The sequence below is a fragment of the Gopherus flavomarginatus genome, chromosome 3 (assembly GCF_025201925.1).
Source record: "Gopherus flavomarginatus isolate rGopFla2 chromosome 3, rGopFla2.mat.asm, whole genome shotgun sequence".
Classification (NCBI taxonomy): Eukaryota; Metazoa; Chordata; order Testudines; family Testudinidae; genus Gopherus; species Gopherus flavomarginatus.
In genome coordinates, this window is record NC_066619.1 from 54,308,581 (window position 1) to 54,329,124 (window position 20,544).

The 20,544-nt window shown below is 37.9% G+C and overlaps 1 protein-coding gene across 1 annotated transcript in view; it reads right to left on the bottom strand.

Moving 5' to 3' along the window:
• EDIL3 (EGF like repeats and discoidin domains 3) overlaps positions 1-20,544 on the bottom strand; it is a 461,020-nt gene that overhangs the window by 14,079 nt on the left and 426,397 nt on the right. The window contains exon 10 of the mRNA XM_050944818.1: positions 9,475-9,630. Coding sequence (XP_050800775.1) covers positions 9,475-9,630 — 156 coding nt within the window. The remainder of the gene's footprint in view (positions 1-9,474; positions 9,631-20,544) is intronic.

Genomic DNA, 20,544 nt, shown 5'->3' on the forward strand with positions numbered 1-20,544 from the left:
ATGTACCTGATTTCCAAAATTATTATGTGTCTTTTATTTTTATCATATTTGTAATGGGTTCAAGGGAGATAATCATTTCCAAATAGGCAAAACACAGAAAGGCAATCATGTAGTATTTTTTATCCAGTAATGGCTAGTCATGCCACTTGATGGGAATTTACTCCTTTAAATGGAGTTTGTGAATTGTTCAAACTGGCAGGTTCAAAGTCAAAAGTAATCTTCAGAAATTGGGATTATTACATTTCAAAGCCCTGATTTCCCTGGGAAAATACCCACTCAGATTCAAGTGTGGGTACTGTCAACATAAGCACATAATTTCTTCTCAATTGTCATCACAGTGTGTGGGGACAAAAGCCATTTCTTAGGAAGGCAGGACATGAAACTATATGGTGAAGCTATGACCTAAAATTTATAGGGCCAGATACTCATCTTGTGGTATTGGTATAGCTCTATTGAAGACAACTGAGCTAAATCAATTTTCACCAGATGAGTATTTGGCCTGTAGTTTTAAATAGCAAGGCCAACATTTTGATTTACATTTGGAACTACATTAAAGGATACTGGAGTTTTGAACTGATACAATAAGTTCCCTGCGGCCAACAGGGCAGTTTTATTCTGCACAAGCTGTAGTGTTTGAGTTGTATTGAAGGTTAACCTCCAGGCAAGTTCTTACAACTATCCATTCTGGAGGTGACAAAGGCATAGATAGCTGTAGTGAGAAATAGTACACCTCTATCTCAATCTAACGCTGTCCTCAAGAGCCAAAAAATCTTACCACATTATAGGTGAAACCGCATTATATTGAACTTGCTTTGATCCACCGGAGTGGACAGCCCTGCCCCCCCCCACCCCCCCCGGAGCACTGCTTTACCATGTTATATCTGAATTCGTGTTATATCGGGTCGTGTCATATTGAGGTAGAGGTGTAATAAGCATCCTCTTCAACACTGATGAAGATGCACTTTTGGCATCCAATTCATCTGAAGTAATCAAAGATCCATGAATACCCCAAAACTGAGAAGAGATAGGCAAACCCCATCATGTTGGCTAGACATCATCTCCACAATATTCTCTAGATACTTCAAAACAAACAACTATCATCACCTCTGTCTTATCTGGAATGAGAGTCAGTCAGAACTCTAAGAAGTGTTGGGTCAGAAGACAAACCAACCAACCAGATTGCCTTATCACATAACAGGACACATCTCTTGTCTAAAACATCAGCTGATATGTCTTATACAACAGACCTGCAAAATAGCTAGGAACTGATTTCAAGAGGATGTTTAAAGATAGAGAGAAAGAGAGAAATACATAGGGATGTGTTAACAGAACCATACACTTTTGTAATCAACATCCACAAAACCCTACAAAAAAGCTTATACTTTATGTTTCAATTTTTGGAGAAAACCTTGTTTGTTTTTTAAATGTTGAGATGGCAAGCCCTTCTGAAATGCATAAATGCAGATATGTTAGCTAAATGCAAAGCTTGTAATGTACTATCCTAATATCATTGCTATCTAACGACCTTGCTAAACTAATTACTAATATAAGAAGCCATTTAAATATTGAAAATTTATATTAATGGGGATTTACCATCATCATCCTGGAAAATCCCACAGGGATGTATCCTCCTTGCAGACAGAACACCACCTGGATCAGTCTTTGCTGAGATGCCTAGGTGGTCTGGCTGCATATTCAGTTTATGTCCATCGTTGGCACCCCACAGTATTTTCAGGGGAAGGTGGCACCAGCTTCTCCAGTAAAGAATCTGGATGGCCAGCATCAGCCAGAGTCTGTAGGATCAGTTACATTGATAGGAAGATCATTTCAAGACACTCTTCAATTGTTCTTTGTCTGCAGTCCCTCTTCCATTTGAAGAGTGGCAGAAAATTGAGGACACTTGTACAAAACCTGCTGCTGCCATGGTTTCAGACCCTTCAATGGCCTCTGTCAGGTCACTGTGACATCAAACTTGCTATGAAACTGCAGCTCTAGAGAACTATGCTTATATGAACTCTATTGTACTGAAGTGAAATGTGGATGCTGAGGAAGGCTAAAGAACTCTGGATTGATGTTTTTGATTCTTGTCATCTTCATCAGCTACTCCATATCAAGTGGCAGAACAACATCGGAAATGAGGATATTTAAAGCTGAACCCAACACTGGTTCAGTTTCAGTGATTTTCTTAGTCTGGACATATTAGAATGGAAGACCAACAAATTCTGAAGCCACTACAAGTCTGGCAACCACATGGATGCCAAAAGTTTTGGTGACACAATAAGATTGCCAGTGATGAACATAAACTGAATGGGGAATTAATTAATTAATACATAAGCAACCCGTTACCCAACTGAGGAAGACAAAAAGAATCATTTTCCAAAAATTATGAAGAATCAACTTCTTTAATAACTGTTTAAGATAATTATTTAATTTTAAAAGACTATTTGAACTAAAAACTTTTATATAAGAAGAGTACTTGGAATTTTTAAAAGTGGAATTTCATTTCCTGTTAAACCCTAATAAAACTAAAGAAATATTTCAGAAAATGGACTGAATAAAAACAATTTTTAAAACTATAGCTATAAATATTATCTGAGGCTTTCCAACCACAAGAGAACAAAGGCCATTAGAAGTGTGTGGCACATTCATGAAGTATACTGAATATTCAGAACCTGAAGGTGTCATCAAAAACAACCCACGGAGGAATGGAGCCAGTGAAAGGATTACAGCAATCAACTATGAATATAAACAAGACTGAAATTTCATGAAAATAGGAAGCAGAAGAGTATAAAATTTTGAAGTGAGCATCCACTACTCCCACTCTCTGCTATTCTGTTCAAGCATTCCTCAACTCATCCCGCACATCTCTACAAGCAAGCTGCCACAGACAGCTAAGAAGACAAAGAAGAGAACAGATACACAGCAGCAACAATAAAAGGCAACCTTTTAGCCCAGATGACAACCAGGACTTCATCATACTGAGATGGAAGTAGCCAAAAGCACTACCAAGGGATTAGGTTTGAAAATTCTTGGAATCAGTTTATTAGAGTATTGAAATTTACATCAAATTTGGACACATAATTATTTTAGGAAACAAGACTTTTGTCTCAGTTTATCATGAGAAAAGTGCCCCACTAAAGGCTGTGTTAACTCTCAAAAGTGTAATCTTTGGTCACAGCTCTTCACAAAGAAGCACACTAAGACCCTGTCAGAAGTAACCAGTTTGTCATTTGTGTTGTTTTGTTTAATGCTGTATTTTTCTTTCTTTAATAATAAAATAGCCATGGTTAATAATTGTGATTATTTTGCTTGGTTTTAATTGCAACCTCCAGGAAGGTATTTAAAGACCCCTGTGACTAAAATGGTGGGGCCCTTTATTCTTGGTAAATTGAGACCAACGTCTTATTTCCCCAAATTATTATGAGCCCAGACTTGATGTCTCATAGGAAAATAGAAAAACTGTTCATGAGTGAGCAAAATAATTTTGTTTACAAGTGGATTCTGCCAGGTTATCATTATAATGTGAAACAATTTATCAATGGGTAAAATAAGCAATCTTAACTAAATCCATACCACATGCCAAATGCAAATAAATGTTTTTTAAAAAACTTTGCTTTACATTTGCTGTTATCACTAATCAACATTGCACTGGACTTTTAAACCTGGAGAATTTTGAAAAACGAAAACCAGAGTGCCTGAAAAGTTCTATATTCTCACAGCTTTGGTATTAACTATTATACTATACATAAGCAAATCAAGTACTAAATTTGAAAACGTGAAAAATATTGTTAAAATGTGTCCATAACCTGTATTTTATGCACAAAGAGAATGTGATAAATCTATAAATATAAGTAGAGTATTAAAATAATTATACATTTGACAAAAGAAAATTAAGCAAAACGATTACAGAAAATAGGCCAATTTAAATATATATATATATATATAATAGCATCTCATTTCACATTTGCAATTAGCCTGCGCAATCAGTTGCTAAGGAGATTTATTAGAAGTGTAGATTATACCATTTATATTGCTAACTACCTGATTTGCCCAGAAATTGAGCCTACATTTAAATATTATAATCTTTGTCTGCAATTAATTGTTCCTGCAATTTCTGATCAGGACAGTGCCAAATTCTGGATAAAAATTTAAAAGCTGAACTGAGGCTCCTTTAAAAGTGTGGCCCTTTACATATTATCAAGAAAAATGCAATCTTTAGACCTCCATTTGACATTACAATTGCCTCTAGGTTATCTACCGCATGGGAAGCAATTTAAAAATCACATTCAGAATGTGACTAAAAAAAAAATTAAATCTACTCATGCTTGGTATTAGTGGCCTTGCCATAAGAGATATAGTAAGCTACTGACCTCTAGCTGAGAAGAACAAGATAACTATTTTACTTCAGTCATTCTAAAATACACTTTCTTCACATATATAGGTTGCTTAAACTTCAGTAATTCCTGACTGCAGGGAAAACATTAATATATCCCAGAGGTTTCATTCTAACTATTTACAATGGCCAAGAAAGGTGTAATTTTTAAAGATGCATTTTTTCCAGTACCCTTTAGTTTGCATCTCTAGATGAGCTCAGTGTAGGTTTAAACTGAGATGACGGGCAGTTAAAATGTCTGAAGCCAGACAGAAGCAACAGATGCTACTGTTCTTGCTTTCACAGGTTTTCCATTTAAAAGTGTGCATCACTGAAACCTAAAGCTAAAAAAACACATTTTCTTCTCTTTGAAATATCTAATTCATTTATTTATTGGCTGAATGTGAAAGGTGGTGATCAGCACTTTACATATACATTGAATGTATATATATTTTAATGGGTTTTTAGATCTATAATTTATTCATTGTATGAAGTGACAGATTTTGTTTGGGGCTGAAGAGTAGGTCTTCCTTGCGGATTGTGTTCCCTTTTCCTCCATTTCTGGCATTATTTTTTCTTCCTAAGACATTGGACCATTGGGCAGCCAGTTGGCCATGGAAGACATTAGAACTGTGTAAATTGCCTGAAATAGTAAATAAAAGTTAGACAACTGAGTGTCTGAAAAATGATGGCAGGTGGTTACTAATCACCAGTAATGGGAAGCAAAAATCTATAGAGACTCTCAAAGGATATGACAATCCTATCCTACTCAGGATAAATTCACATCAAGACTATCATAAAGCTGTCAGGCCATGGTAGAAAAAAGGGAAACAGCAGTAAGTTTTGCTTAGTGCAGTAAAGCATCCTTGAAAATATTTATACATTTTGGGCCAAATCCTGTGGACATCCTCAAAATTGGTTCTTCTGCAAAGGCTGGTCGGATTCTGTTTTTGTTCCAAACTATTTTTCTTCTGTTCCTCTCATGAGTGCAGCTCAATATTTCTTGATGGTGTCTCTTTCTGTGCTGCTACACCAAGGAGCAAAGTTAGAGTAAGCTTGAATGCATGTTCTCTTTTTCACTGTAATGAATGCAGTACTTTGCTATTAGACGTTTGGTCTCTGAAAGACATTTCCTTTTTTTAATGCAAAGGTTATAAACTAATATGAGTATGAAGTACTAATGTTGGTACACCGCTACCTCAATATAACACCACCTGATCTAACACTAATTTAGATATAACGCGGTAAAGCAGTGCTCTGGGGGTGGGGGGGAGCTGCACACTCCGGTGGATCAAAGCAAGTTCAGTATAACACGGTTTCACCTATAACGCCGTAAGATTTTTGGCTCCCAAGGACAGTGTTATATTGAGGTAGAAGTGTAACTGTCAGATATTTTGGATAGATTTATGGTACATCCAGGAAAAGGCGAAATTATTGTTTCCTATTTTTACCTGACAACCAATTATACTAAACACACATACATAACCACATCTGTCAGTACCTTTTCAGTTTTATTGCTATAATGGCAGATTTTGCCTTTATTACCTGGAGTCTTGGAATTTATTGCAAAAGAAAGTCACTACAGGATAAAACCACGGCGATCTGCCATCTTGTTCTCAATAATATTTGAGAGAGAAAGACTCAAAACAGAAGAATATGGGCCAGATTATGATACCCTACTCATGTTGAGTGTATAGACTCTTTCAATTAATTTAAATCAGTGGGTCTACCCAAGAAGCAAGCTATCACTAATTCCATGTCAACAACACTGTCCATATGGATATACCATATTTTGTATCATAAGCTCTTTTATAGAATGCAAAAACTGAAAATACAATTGATATGTGCGAGATATGTTTATGGTTCCTTTTATTAAAAAAAAAGTTGTATGAATAATAAATACAAGTGGAAACATTTAATACCCTGAAAAAAACAACAATTGTTGAAAACATTCAAACCTTCAGGCAACAGTTACTTTAACTACTAGAATAAGACATTCTGCTAACCATTTGGAACCTAAATATATGCTATAAATGCCCATTAGTGTAACTATGTTCCAATTATCCATAACCCAGGAGAATGTTTTAATAAATAATTTCTATTTTGTCTGCATTTTAAAAAAATGATTCCCGTTAGCGATGTATGTATTGTAAACAAATCCGTAAGAAAAATTTGACCATGCTATTAATTCAGCTGCGTGCAGCCTCCAGTATAAAGTCAATGTACACTGAACAACATTCGAAATTAAAAAAAAGAGAAATTAAATATGTATGTATAAATCAATCACTAAACCTACTCTTGAACACCTGTGGGAGACAGACCTCCAAACTGATGCGAAAATGGTTATTATGGTAATTATAATAACATATCATTTTGATTATTACAAAGCTGTCTTTGCCTTTACTGAATTTTAGAACATATTTACAATTATTTTTATGCATACAATGCTTGGAAAACAATAGCATACATGCTTATATTTATAGTTGCTTACTTTATTAAATTAAACATTTGGACTAATTAAAAAAAACTCCTAGGAAATCTGTTTTCTCCCAAAAAATGAGACACACAAAGAGCATCAAGGAGAATGCCCCTTCCTTGGCTATAAACCTGTACATATCCTTTCTAGGTCCAATTGCACAGACTCTGGAATGCAGCTTTATAATGTCTATTTTGCTTTAATATTCTCTATAGTTTGAATTTTACATTATGTTAGAAAGATATATCTAAATGTTAGTTATTGCTATTTGTCCCATGCATAGACTATGTGGTAGGAGTTTTAACTAATAATTGTAGGTAAATCTACTGTAGGATGTTAAACCGAAGCTACTAAAGTTACACATTTTTAAAACAGCAGGTACAGTGACCTTACATCCAAAAGTTTTAAAGGAGCAGGCTGAGGCTCTCGCTGGACAATTAATGTTCATTTTTAGTGAGTCATGGAGCACTAGGGAAGTTCCACAAGACTGCAAGAAAGCTAATGTTGTGCCAGTTTTTAAAAAGGCTAAATAGGATGACCCAGGTAATCATAGGCCTGTCTGTCAGGCTGACATCAATCCCAGACAAGATAATGTAATAAGTACAAATAAGCCTTGATTTATGGAAAATAGATCCTGTCAAACTATCCTAATATGTTTTTTTTTATGACAATACAAGTTTGGTTAATAAAGGCAATAATGTTGATGTAATATACTTAGACTTCTGAAAAACCTTTGACTGCACATTTTGATTAAAAAAGCTAGCATGCTATAAAATTAAAAAGAATGGGCTCTTCAATCTAGCAGAGAAAGGTATAACACCATCCAATGGCAGGAAGTGGAAGCTAGACAAATTCAGGAGGGAAATAAGTGTTAAATTTTTGACAACGAGCGTAATTAACTATTTGAACAATTTGCCAAGGATCATGGTGGATTCTCCATTACTAATAATTTTTAAATCAAGATCAGATGTTTTTTTCTAGAAGATTTGCTCCAGGAATTATTTTTGGGACATTCTATGGCCTATGTTATACAGGAGGACAGAGAAGATGATCACAGTGGTTCCTGAAGTATGATGGGTGTGAATCTATTAATCTAGATTGTAATCTGGGGAACTGTTTGGTTAAAAGGCAAACTACCATAGAAATGTCTTCTAAAAAAGAAGGTTACAACTGCCTTGTTAAGGGATGGGAATATATTATTTTCTACAATGTGAAAGCAAAATGATGTGTGGCACCTGTTTTTTCAAAGCAATAAATGCTGACTTGGGAGTCTTTGGTTACCCCTTCCCTCTCTCGCCCCTCGCTCCTGTCCCTCCTGAGAAAAACCTCAGTTTTAAACTCACAAAGATTTCTGGAAATATGCTTTGTGACAGTGATTTCTTTTATAAAGTCTAAAGCCTTCAACTTTAAGGAAAATATGTATAGTGGTGAAATTTTTTGGTTACTTCTAACCTTATGTTTCAATTTAAAGGTGAAAACCTGTTTGTTTATTCCCTAAATGCTTAAGATGCAAAAGCTTCTTTTGTGATGTTCTTTGGCAAATGTTTTGCATCTAAATGCAATTATCTAAAATAATAACTTACAATACCATTACTGTGTGAGTAGTAATACGTTTTATGTACCAATATAGAATCAAGTGACCTTGCTAAAACTGGTTACTAATATAAGAAGCTATTTGAACATCAAATATTTATATTAATTGGAGAATTAATTTGTTATCTAAAAATCACAAAGACAACAATCACCTCTTCAAGGATCGTTAAGAAGACACACAATTATTTTTTTTGATGGCCACTTGAGTTGAAGACTCTCTTTGAGAATTTTTAAATAGACTATTTTGAAAGCTCAGACTTGCATAGAAAATAGGAATGTGAGGGACTTATGAATATCTTCGTTGTCTTTGATAGTGGTGTGATTGATCACCTCACGTGACTACTATAGTGAAGATCATGCCCCTGGAGCAGTATGAAGAGAGACAATTATTAAAATTTGACCTGTCACTTCTTTTTTCTCTAGACTATGTTGATATAAAATTACATGGCACTCAACACCTTAAAACACTCCTTTCTCTAGCATCTGGCATTAACATTTGCAAAAGGAAGAGTTCTGGAATTAATTTATTTTAAAGCATATTAAGGCCGCTGATGCAATATTAATGCATATGGGTGGGCATATGGGTAAAATCACCCAAAACCATTTGGTACAAAGGCACATTAAAAAAAAAGTATTTATTTTTTCAAAATAGCTAGCACATTTTATCATATGCTTATCAAAATCTCAGCAGGGTTGCTGGTCTCAAAAACAAAAACAAGCTACTTTTTATATGCATTCTATTGCAGAGTTCAAGGGAGAAATAATTTCAATAAATGGAGAACTGTAAAGTTTTATGTCCCGCATCTAATAGCTTTGGATCTGGCACATTGCATAGATATGTAAGATATTATAGTATCAGTGAATGTCATTGTGGTTTATGATTCCTTTCTATTCACCTTGACTTTTATCTGTGGAACTCTAAGCATATAGATCCACATAAAACAGACAGTACCTATTAACCTGCAGGCTACCACCACTGAGGTTACTACTTTCTGTAAATGCAATCCAAATATCAATTGCCTCATTATCTTACCTTATCTTTTTTTTGTTTTTCATCCTGGTAGATGGTCCAGTGCTCCCCATCATTACTGTAAGCAAGTTTATAAGAGCCCACAAACTGTACATGACCAAAATCTTTAGCTCCTTGAGTAATTATGCCAGTCACTTTTGTAGGAACAAGGAGGTCAATCTATAAACAAACAAATAAGAAAGTCAAACATAGTTGTAATATTTTAAATTCAGCAACTGACTTTGTGTCACACAAAAACATAAAGATACATTCTTGATCATGTCATAGCAGCTATGATGCCCTAGAGCACAAGTTAATTTAGGAAAACCCTTAGTTTTGTAGCAAAACCATCTCAACAATTGTTTAAGCTGATTTCTAAAATATCTTCTAACTTACAAGAGCCTACTTAGACCAGTATTTTCCAAGATCTGGAATATAAATATTGGATTGGCTTTACAAGAATCCTACATCTTGGATAGGACTTCCCTATTCCTAATAAAGAGATTTTAGAATTACTTGTGCATTATTTCTCCAGTCCTGATTTTCAGTATTCATATGCTTCTGCAGCCTCAAAGTTAGGATTTCCACACAATCATGGTCTGTTATATGACATGTGCTGTTTGGCATTTTGTTTGATTTGTGATGCGTGTGAGTGTATAAATGCAGCCTACATGCCTTATTTCCTAGAGCTGCTAATGGATTCCTCTTGTGTGGAACTTCAGTTTTAGTTGCTCTCCTCCCACCTCCCCAGCTCTCAAACTAGGGGCCAGATCATCAGCTGATATAATTTGGTCTGGTTCCATTGACTTCAGTGAAGCTACATTTATTTGCACTAGCTGAGGGCTTGGAGGTTTCTAAAATGATTTTGTCACTTTAACTGCATCTATTTCCCAATATATACTTACCCCCATGAATTTTAGTTTTTGCTCCAGGCTAAATCATTTCCATATTTATGCTTATACTTTCTAAGTAACAAATGCATTTTTTTTTTTGCAAAATAGTCTCCTGAAAATTGGATGTCTGTGACACCCCAATAACAGAGAGCAACAGGCTTTCTGGTACGTAGCAGTGAGTTTCAGCTGGCCTAACCAGCTCAGTGCACTCTACACATTGTTTCATAATATTTATTTAAAAGGTGTCTTGGAAAAGTAACTCACTGATCGTTAATATTCTTGTGTGATGTAAATATGGTTAACATGCAAAAAACTACACAGATGTGCTGGAACGATGTTCTTTAATTGTGTTTGGCAGACAGTGCCATAGGTGATGGAACTAGAGGTGCTCGGGAAGTTGCCGCACTCCCTGGCTTAAAGTGGTTTCCATCATACACTAAGGCCATGTCTACATCTAAAATTTTGCAGCGCTGGTTGTTACAGCTGTATTAGTACAGCTGTATAGGGCCAGCGCTGCAGAGTGGCCACACTTACAGCAACCAGCGCTGCAAGTGGTGTTAGATGTGGCCACACTGCAGCGCTGTTGGGCGGCTTCAAGGGGTTTTGGGGAAGGCGAGAGCAAACCGGGGAAGGAGACCAGCTTCGCCGCGGTTTGCTCTCGCGTTCCGCGAACCACCCTGCAAACCGCAGGGAAGGAGACCTGCTTGCTCGGGGGTTCGGGGAACGCGAGAGCAAGCCGGGGAAGGAGACCAGCTTGATTACCAGAGGCTTCCTCAGGTATGCTGGGATACCTGCTTATTCCACGGAGGTCAAGAAAAGCGCTGGTAAGTGACTATACTTGATCACCAGCGCTGGATCACCAGCGCTGGATCCTCTACACCCGAGACAAAACGGGAGTACGGCCAGCGCTGCAAACAGGGAGTTGCAGCGCTGGTGGTGCCCTGCAGATGTGTACACCTCCTAAGTTGCAGCGCTGTAACTCCCTCACCAGCGCTGCAACTTTCTGATGTAGACAAGCCCTGAGTTTACAGTATAGTTCAACGGTTCTCAGCATCCCCACTATACAAATTGTTCTGCACCCCTAGACAGTGCCTAAGCCCAGCTGGTCCTAGAACAAGGTTCCACAGGCTTGAATGTGTCTCCAATGTAAATTAAGCAAGGTGTGACCTAAGACAATAAAAAGCATATTGACATGCAAGGTAAAAAAAGCTATCAGGCAGGCAAGTGGGGGAAGATGACCACTTAATCTCCACTGCACCCCAGGAAGCCTTCCTGCCTCTTCAAACAGGGTCAATGAACTTTGGGAAGATATATGAGAAAGCAAAAGTCATTTATATGATCCTTCACCTGAGGAGATAAAGAAACCAAGTGCTTTGGGCTCTATGTTGGATTCTGGCTGAAGATTGGGCAGCCTTGCTGGAAGAATGACTGTGGTGAGAAAACTACTTTGAATAGAAGACTCTAGTTTGTTAAATTGGACTTTAGTCTTAGAACCAGAGTTTTACTTTTGTTTGTTTGTTTGTAACCTTTTCTATTCCTGTCCCTTCTGTTTGGGCATCACTTAAATCTGTGTGCTAGTTTTAATAAATCAATTAATTGTGGAGGATGTGTTAACACCTGTTAAACATACAGGGTGATGTATATTGTCTCTTTAAAGGAGCAGCGAAATTGAGCAGTTACAATGACAGATGCTGAACATGGCAGAACATGTTTTTCAGGAGAACTTGTGGCCGGAATGGTAGTTGAGGTCCCATTTCAAAGAATAACTGGCAGGTGGAAGCCAGGGTGAGACCTTCTTGCTTGCATGCTGGCTTTTGGCGTCTAGATTGTGAGCCACAGCAGCATAGCATAGAATTGCAAGGCAGGTGGTGACTAAACCCCTTATGTCTGGCTGAACCCCAAAGCATCACAATGTCACACCAAAGATTTTGATTTTAATTCTGGAGCTAAGTGCTCCAATTTAGGAACATGACTCAAACCCCTCTGAAGTCAAAGGTAGCCTTTCAATGTAATTTGTATTATTAGGTATAAAAAAGCTATCTGATGATTTGCACTGACAAAAACTGAGTTGCCAATGCTATTTAAAAATAGATCATACTTTATGAAGGCAAAATACAGAGAGAAAGCTATGAAATGGGATATTTATTGTTCTTGGTGTTTTGTAGTTGAGAACCATGTGCTGTTTCACTTTCCATTGCGTTTACTGTTATTCTCCCAACTTCAGCTAGAAGTGCATTGCTCTGTATTAGTGATTACTGTATGCTTCAGTTTTTGGATGTCGACTCAGACTCCTCAAAAGAAGTCTGATTTTCAGAAGTGCTGAGCCACCCTCAGAAAATCAGGCTTTTCTAAGTTGGATGCCCAAAACTTGACACCCAATTTAAAAAAAATGTATTTTGGCAGAAGATAATATTTTTCCATTTACATTAAAACATAAAGGGTCAAATTTTAGGTCAGTGTTAGGTGTTAGTGTCTTTAAATTTTGAAGGGACATACTCCCCAGGCAACATATGTGCCTTTCAGAGGTTTGGTGAAAATTGGTTATGATTTGTCAGTTAGAAACATTTTAAAAACATACTTTCCATATGCAAATGGATTTAATACGATCAAATAATGGCTCTCCTAATACATATAGCATGTGTAAAAATTGTAAGGAGTGGCTACCTACTTCCATTCACGAAGTGAAGTTGTGTAGGAAAGGAATTAGGATAAGAGGCTCTGCAATCATATAGTAATATAATTGTTTCTATATAAGCTTCAATGCACATGTGTAGCATGCTGTAATATCTGATTCTTTCTCTATGCAAGATAATTAACATGGTTGTAATAGTTCAATTTATTTTCATTCAACATAACTAAAAAGTGAATGGTCCCCATCTGATGATAACCAGATCACAATAGGCCAATGGTCCACTTTTCTCTCCCACTTCCCCTAAACTAGTAAAGGTGGTACTTTATTATTATTTTCAAATATTTATTTATTTATATCCTCTCTCCTCCTGTGCTACACTCCTCCTCTTCTCTCTCTCTCCCTCTTCCTGCCTTCATATCTTTTTCCTCCTTTACTATTTTATGATGTCGTCATAGTGATCTGGTTCACTTTGTATTTAGCTTCCCAGACCTGAAAAAGAGCTCTGTGTGAATTTGAAAGCTTGCCTCTCTCACCAAGAGAAACTGGTCAGATAAAAAATATTACCTCACCCACCTTGTGTCTCTAATATCCTGGGATGAACATGGCTACAACAACAACACTGCATTTGAAAGTCCATTGAAGTCATGAAAAGACTCATAGTGAGTTGCAGTAGTCTATCCATGAGATCATGAATGCTTGGATCATGTGAGCAGTTCCATGTAGGATATGAATGGGAACAGTCTTCTGTCTAGACATAGATTGAAGTAAGCATTTTTCCAACCATCGGTACCTGGAGTCCAGAAAGGCATGTACACTTTGGTCTGATTAGACAGCTGGAGGGCAGAACTTTTACTGGGAGGTGAATTAACAGTTTTTTTAGGTCTTCAGAGAGTTTTCATATTCCCACCAAAAGCACCTCCAGCTTGCTCAGGTTCAGGATCAGCCAGCTTTCTGTTATCTAGTTGTTTATCCTAGCCAGGCAGATGGATAGCTCGGAAAATGGTGATATTTCTACTGGAAGCAAAGTGTATGTAGAACTGAGGACTGGCTGAGTATTGCTTGTATTTCAGCCATGATGTCTCACTTTCCCTCAGAGACTTCATGTAGATGTTAGAAAGGATGGAGAAGAGGACTGAGCCTTAGGGAACTTCAAAATTGAGTGGCCTAGAGATAAAGGAACAGCTCCCCATGATTCCACTCTGTGAGCATTTGGACAGGAATGATTGGACCCATTTCAGACCTTTCCTGTCAGACCTTGTTACATCTCTGAGGTGAGTTGTATCTAATGATCTAGGCAGACCCAGGAGGATAAGTATGGACATATTCCTCCATCTGTGGACAGGAAGGAGTTATTTATCAGTACCGTCCTTCTTCCATGACTATGCCTGAACATTGACTGGTACAGATCAAGGAAGTGGGCAGTAGATTGGTGTGCCTGAAGACTGTTCTTTGCCAATTTATTGATTTTCTTGCTAAAATAGCAGATTTGACTCCAGTCAGTATTTTGCAGGTCTTCTAGGTCCAGAGATGTGTTTTAGTGAAAAGGCAGAACTACACTGTTCTTTAGCATGGGTGATAGTCAATATGTATGACTTACGTGAGTTAAAAAAACCCTCATCAGCTTAGTGTTTGTAGGATTGTGCCCTAAAGCTGCAGAACTTTATTCTAACTTTGCAACCTTAGGTCAAGTTTTTCAAAAATGGAGGGAAGAGCAGTATAAAGGGGATTTAGAGTAAATTGTAACTAAAATTAAGCTCTTAGTACTTTAGTTAGGAGCCTAAATAAGCGGCCTGATTTTCAAAAGGGTTGAGCACCAAGCAACTCCTATTAACTTCAATGGCAACTGCTGGTTGCTCTGCACTTTTAACTAAGGCAGTGATACTCAGACTGAGGCTCACAAGCGGCTCTTTAATGGGTCTCCTGTAGTTCTTTGCAGCATATTATATTAAAATTATATTATATTAAAATGCTGTGTGATTTAATTATTAACCAATTAGAATACATGGTCAGTCATTTTGCTGTGAGAAGAATCTGATCTATCTAAATATTTCCCCTGTCATACTGTTCAAATATGAATATATAGCACTATAGTAAATGAAACAATGAATTCACACTACTGTGGCGCTTTTGCGTAATGCTGTCCGTTTATTTGGCTCCTGAACTACTGAGATCTGAGTATCATTGAACTAAGGTTTTAGGAGCTTTGCTTTTAGGCACTAATTTTTTAATATCTTGACCTTAATGGTCTCTTAAAGTGGTCTTGAAAGGAATGTTACTTATATTGAAAATTAATGTCTGTTTTGTTAGTGTATGAAAAAAAGCCCTTAAAAAACAGATGTTGTTTGTTTGTTTTATAACCTTAAAGATAATCTAGATGGATTTCATAAATATTTTATGTGGCCATCGTATACAGAGTACTTCTCATTGAAATTCAGAGCAGGAAAAAATCTCATTAAAATTCAAAGGATTTAAAAGGTAAAATCATAATCAACCTTTATTATCACACAGATCCAGAGTTAATAAAAATGTCCCAGTAACAGTTGTTTTATGCTTACAGAACATATCCAATGGCCTTGTAATGTTGTTCTGAAGTGATGTGGAAAGCTCAGAGATACTTTGGCCTATATTCTATCATTTTTTTCTAGCACACTTTCATGGTGCTAAGTACACATTTTTTTTATTACATTGTGTTGAATAATTATACTGAAACAAGAACAAAATTATAAATAACCAAAACTAATATTAACAAGGCATCAAGGTAACAGCTGTGCTACCACATGTTCCTTTAGCCTGTTTTTCCCCAAATGGCTACATCCTGCTTGCTTTGCAGGAGTATTATCACTGAAACCAACTTGTATGAGAAAGGAAAGCAGGATTTAATGCAAAGTATAGACAAAATATCTGAATTAAAATAATTTAATGAAAAACATACCTTCCTCTGAGGAAGTAGAATTAATATTCAGTTAGTCAATTGCAAACACCAGGTTATCAAATGGATTACCAGGGAAAGAATCTGAATTAACATTCTGTTGCTGTGTACTTTTCAGATTTGAATGCGATTATCTGGATCACAATCATTGCCTTCTTCAAAACAGCAGAATTTAGAACTTGGCAGAGACAATTAGGCTCTTACTGATAGGATCGTTAACTGGTTACAAGAAGAACAATGGAATACAATTTAATGCATACTTCTACAAACTGCTGATCTAAAAACAGTTTAACATCCTGTGATTCAAAGAACTCTCCTGGGCTAAACTCTCCTGCTCTCTTTCTATGTCTCCTTTTCCTGTTTTGTTTTAGTTACTAAGGGCTAGATCCACAAAGATACTTCGGGGCTTAACATCCTCTTTTGGTACCTGTGACGGATTGGATCACAGAAACCCCCTTGGGAGCTGCCAACCGATGTGCCAAGACTACTTCTGTCCCTGTTTTCTCTGCCAGTTTAGGACTTCAGCACCCTGTCTTGCTGAGCCAGACACTCTTGTCTACTTCAACAAAGACTCAGAGTCTGAATTACTTGCCCCAAAGCCACAGATTTAGCTGAAAACAGCTCGCAGAAGTGTGCTTGTCTTTAGCACCCAGATGCCCAACTCCCAATGGGGTCTAAACCCAAATAAATCCGTTTTACCCTGTATAAAGCTTATGCAAGGTAAACTCATAAATTGTTTGCCCTCTATAACACTGACAGAAAGAGATGCACAGCCGTTTGCTCCCCCAGGTATTAATACATACTCTGAGTTAACTAGTAAGTAAAAAATGATTTTATTAAATACAGAAAGTAGGATTTAAGTGGTTCCAAGTAGTAACAGACAGAACAAAGCAAGTCACCAAGCAAAATAAAATAAAATGCGCAAATCTATGTCTAATCAAACTAAATACAGATAAGATCCTCACCAGTTCCAGAATGCTCCCTTTTACAGGCTAATCTCCTTTTAGCCTGGATCCAGCAATCACTCACACCCCCTGTAGTTATTGTTCTTTGTTTCAGTTTCCTTTAAGTATCCTGGGGTGATGGAGAGGCTCCTTCTTTAGCCAGCTGAAGACAAAATGGAGGGGTCTCCCAGGGGTTTAAATAGACTTTCTCTTGTGGGTGGAGACCACCTCCTCACCCTGTGTAGAATCCAGTCACAAAATGGAGATTTGGAATCACATGGGCAAGTCACATGCCCATGCATAAGCAGCAAAGAATCCTGTGGCACCTTATAGACTAACAGACGTTTTGGAGCATGAGCTTTCGTGGGTGAATACCCACTTCGTCAGATGCACGTAGTGGAAATTTCCAGGGTCAAGTATATATATGCAAGCAAGCTAGAGATAATGAGGTTAGTTCAATCAGGGAGGATGAGGCCCTGTTCTAGCAGTTGAGCTGTGAAAACCAAGGGAGGAGAAACCGGTTTTGTAGTTGGCAAGCCATTCACAGTCTTTGTTTAATCCTGAGCTGATGGTGTCAAATTTGCAGATGAACTGAAGCTCAGCAGTTTCTCTTTGAAGTCTGGTCCTGAAGTTTTTTTGCTGCAGTATGGCCACCTTAAGATCTGCTATTGTGTGGCCAGGGAGGTTGAAGTGTTCTGCTACAGGTTTTTGTGTATTGCCATTACTAATATCTGATTTGTGTCCATTTATCCTTAGGACACAAATCATATATTAGGACACAATTAGAAATGGCAATACACAAAAACCTGTAGGAGAACACTTCAACCTCCCTGGCCACACAATAGTAGATCTTAAGGTGGCCATACTGCAGCAAAAAAACTTCAGGACCAGACTTCAAAGAGAAACTGCTGAGCTTCAGTTCATCTGCAAATTTGACACCATCAGCTCAGGATTAAACAAAGACTGTGAATGGCTAGCCAATTACAAAACCAGTTTCTCCTCCCTTGGTTTTCACACCTCAACTGCTAGAACAGGGCCTCATCCTCCGTGATTGAACTAACCTCATTATCTCTAGCCTGCTTCTTGCTTGCATATATATACCTGCCCCTGGAGATTTCCACTACATGCATCCGACGAAGGGGGCATACACCCACGAAAGCTCATGCTCCAAAACGTTTTTTAGTCTATAAGGTGCCACAGGATTCTTTGCTTGGTTTACAGATCCAGACTAACACGGCTACCCCTCTGATACATGCCCATGCATAACTCAGGACCTGCCGGCAGCAGTCATTACCCACGTTACCTTGAATGTCCTCAGGTAGACTTCTTATGTGGATTGGAGTCTTCCAAGCTCTTTTGTCTGTTAAGTGTTTCTGGATTGAGCACTTAATTTGCACATTCCTTTCCCAAGAAGTGACCAAAAGGGCTACATAGAAATCAAGCAATTATACATCCAATGTTCATAACTCTGAACACACAAATGGTGCCTGCATACAACTAGGATGAACATAACCAGTAGATCATAACCTTTACATTTAGCAAAACTCTATTCCAGTTATATCATACATACATTTATGAGCAACCCCACCCCATAAAGCCTTTTGGGGTCCTCCTTTGGTACCTAAGTCTACCATTCATGCACCAATAATGTCCTCAAAACCCACTACTCAGCTGGCACCTGACTCTGTAGGCATCTAAATTACCTAGCTGCCTACGTTTCCACTGGTGGGCATGCACAAAATCATCCAACTCCGGCTACCACTGAGCTGCTGAGCATCCTAGCCCTGGCAGGAGTCTTAAAGTAGGAGTTCCCCTGCCTATCACACCTGAGGGGTCTGAAGTGGTAGGCATGCTCTGAGCATACATAACCCCCACAAAAAGAACGGGGCAACAAGCTTGGGAATTTCAGGAGCTGGCTGCCCGGCATGTGTGAGGGTATAAAAGGACACCCAATAGCCTTGTGCTTAGAGCATTCACCAGGGATGTGGGAGATCTAGGTTTAATGCCCTGTTCCAAATCAGGCAGAGCAGGGACTTTAACAGAGGTCTTCTGTATCCAAGGTGAGGGCCTTGGCTACAATGGGGTGGATCTCTTTTTCTCTCTGGTGTTTCTTGAGATATTTGGGTTTTATCCCCAGGACATAGACTGATCTGGCTTAGGCAGAGAACTACAGGAGAGGGTTCATGGCTAAGAATCTTGAGTGGATGGAGGCACTTCCCTTTGGCCCATCAGTCACTTGCCTAAAGACCCAGATTGATGGGACTCAGGTGCCTAAACACCTTTGAGACGAGGAGCCTAAGCCCCTCCTTTTCCCTCTGCATTTCATTCCTAGCTGAGGACTTACAGAAATTATGTGGCTCCCTGCTCAACTAAATAGCATCTCAGAATCTCTCCCTTAAGCACTTCTCTCTCTACTAGGTGGTAGGACACCAATGGAGTTCATGTTGCAGCGCCTTGTGAAGCAGTGGCTAAGTACCTTTGTGGATTTAGTCTTGAGATATTAAAGGGCAATTCAACCATGGAAATGTGGTTCGGAGGAAAGAGCCGATTTATTAACATAAAAACATATCTAAATATTTGTAATTAAATGCTCTAGATTGCTAGTTAGTTGAGCAACTTAGTGTAAATTTAAAACAGTACTGAACAGTGTTCTTATTTAAACTATGCAGAATTGGCCCTTTTTGAGAACTCTTTACATATACTCTTTACTTACAATACTTATACAGTTGAACTCAGGAGTAAGTAATCATGTAATTGTGTATAAGCGTTTGTGGGATTGAGGCCAAAATATAATAAAGCCAGATTCTGAGATGAGTTTAGACCATTTTGCACTGCTTACCCATTTAAGAAGAAGAAAATAGTGGTAACACAAGATGAAATTTCTAGCAGCAAATTCCTTCTGTGCAGGAAGAAACTCCAAAGGTGTAGAGCTAGCAAAGGTGGCATAGCTGCTTCCTATGCCCTCAGCACAGGTGACTTGTCAGAGGTGGGCTGGGGGCGTGGCAGAGCTGAGCTCAGCTATGCCCAATTCTCAAATTATCCAATAAATAAGAGACCTTATGCCAGCAGTGCCAGCAACATAAAGCTAGTGCTGGAACCTTCCTTATCTTATTTACACTAGGGCTGGGTGGCCCTGAATCAGGGAGTTGCAGCTGGCTCCCTGGAGCCACCACTCTCCACTCCAAGCATTTGATATGGTGGAAAATTGGAACCAATAAAATATAGCAGCCACCAGGTGTGCTGCTATATACAGCAGCTAATGCTGTGTCAGAATCTCTGTTTTAATGCCTGAAATAAATGTTGTTTTCCAAAAGTAAATCTAAAAAGGCCCCTATTAAAAAATGAAATGGTTAGCAAATAATCTATAGTGCCTAAGTACCTGTAGTACTTTGAAGAAGAAAAAACACTGCTAAAAGATATAATTTCTAGAAGCTGCTGCACATAAGTAACTAACAACTAACTCTCAGAAGTATATTAAATAAAGTTAACTAAGTATGCATTCATTTTATCAAAAATATTACAGATTTAAACTTATAAAGAAAAACACTAATTTATGAGATTAAAAAGTAATGCTCCAGAAAGAACTTTTGTAAGCAGTTTGACAGGAAGAACCTTCTGCAGACTATTATGTCAATTCCAACACCTTCCAAAGAGACTTTTCTGTCTGTCTTTCTCTCTCTCTTTTTTTAAATTACT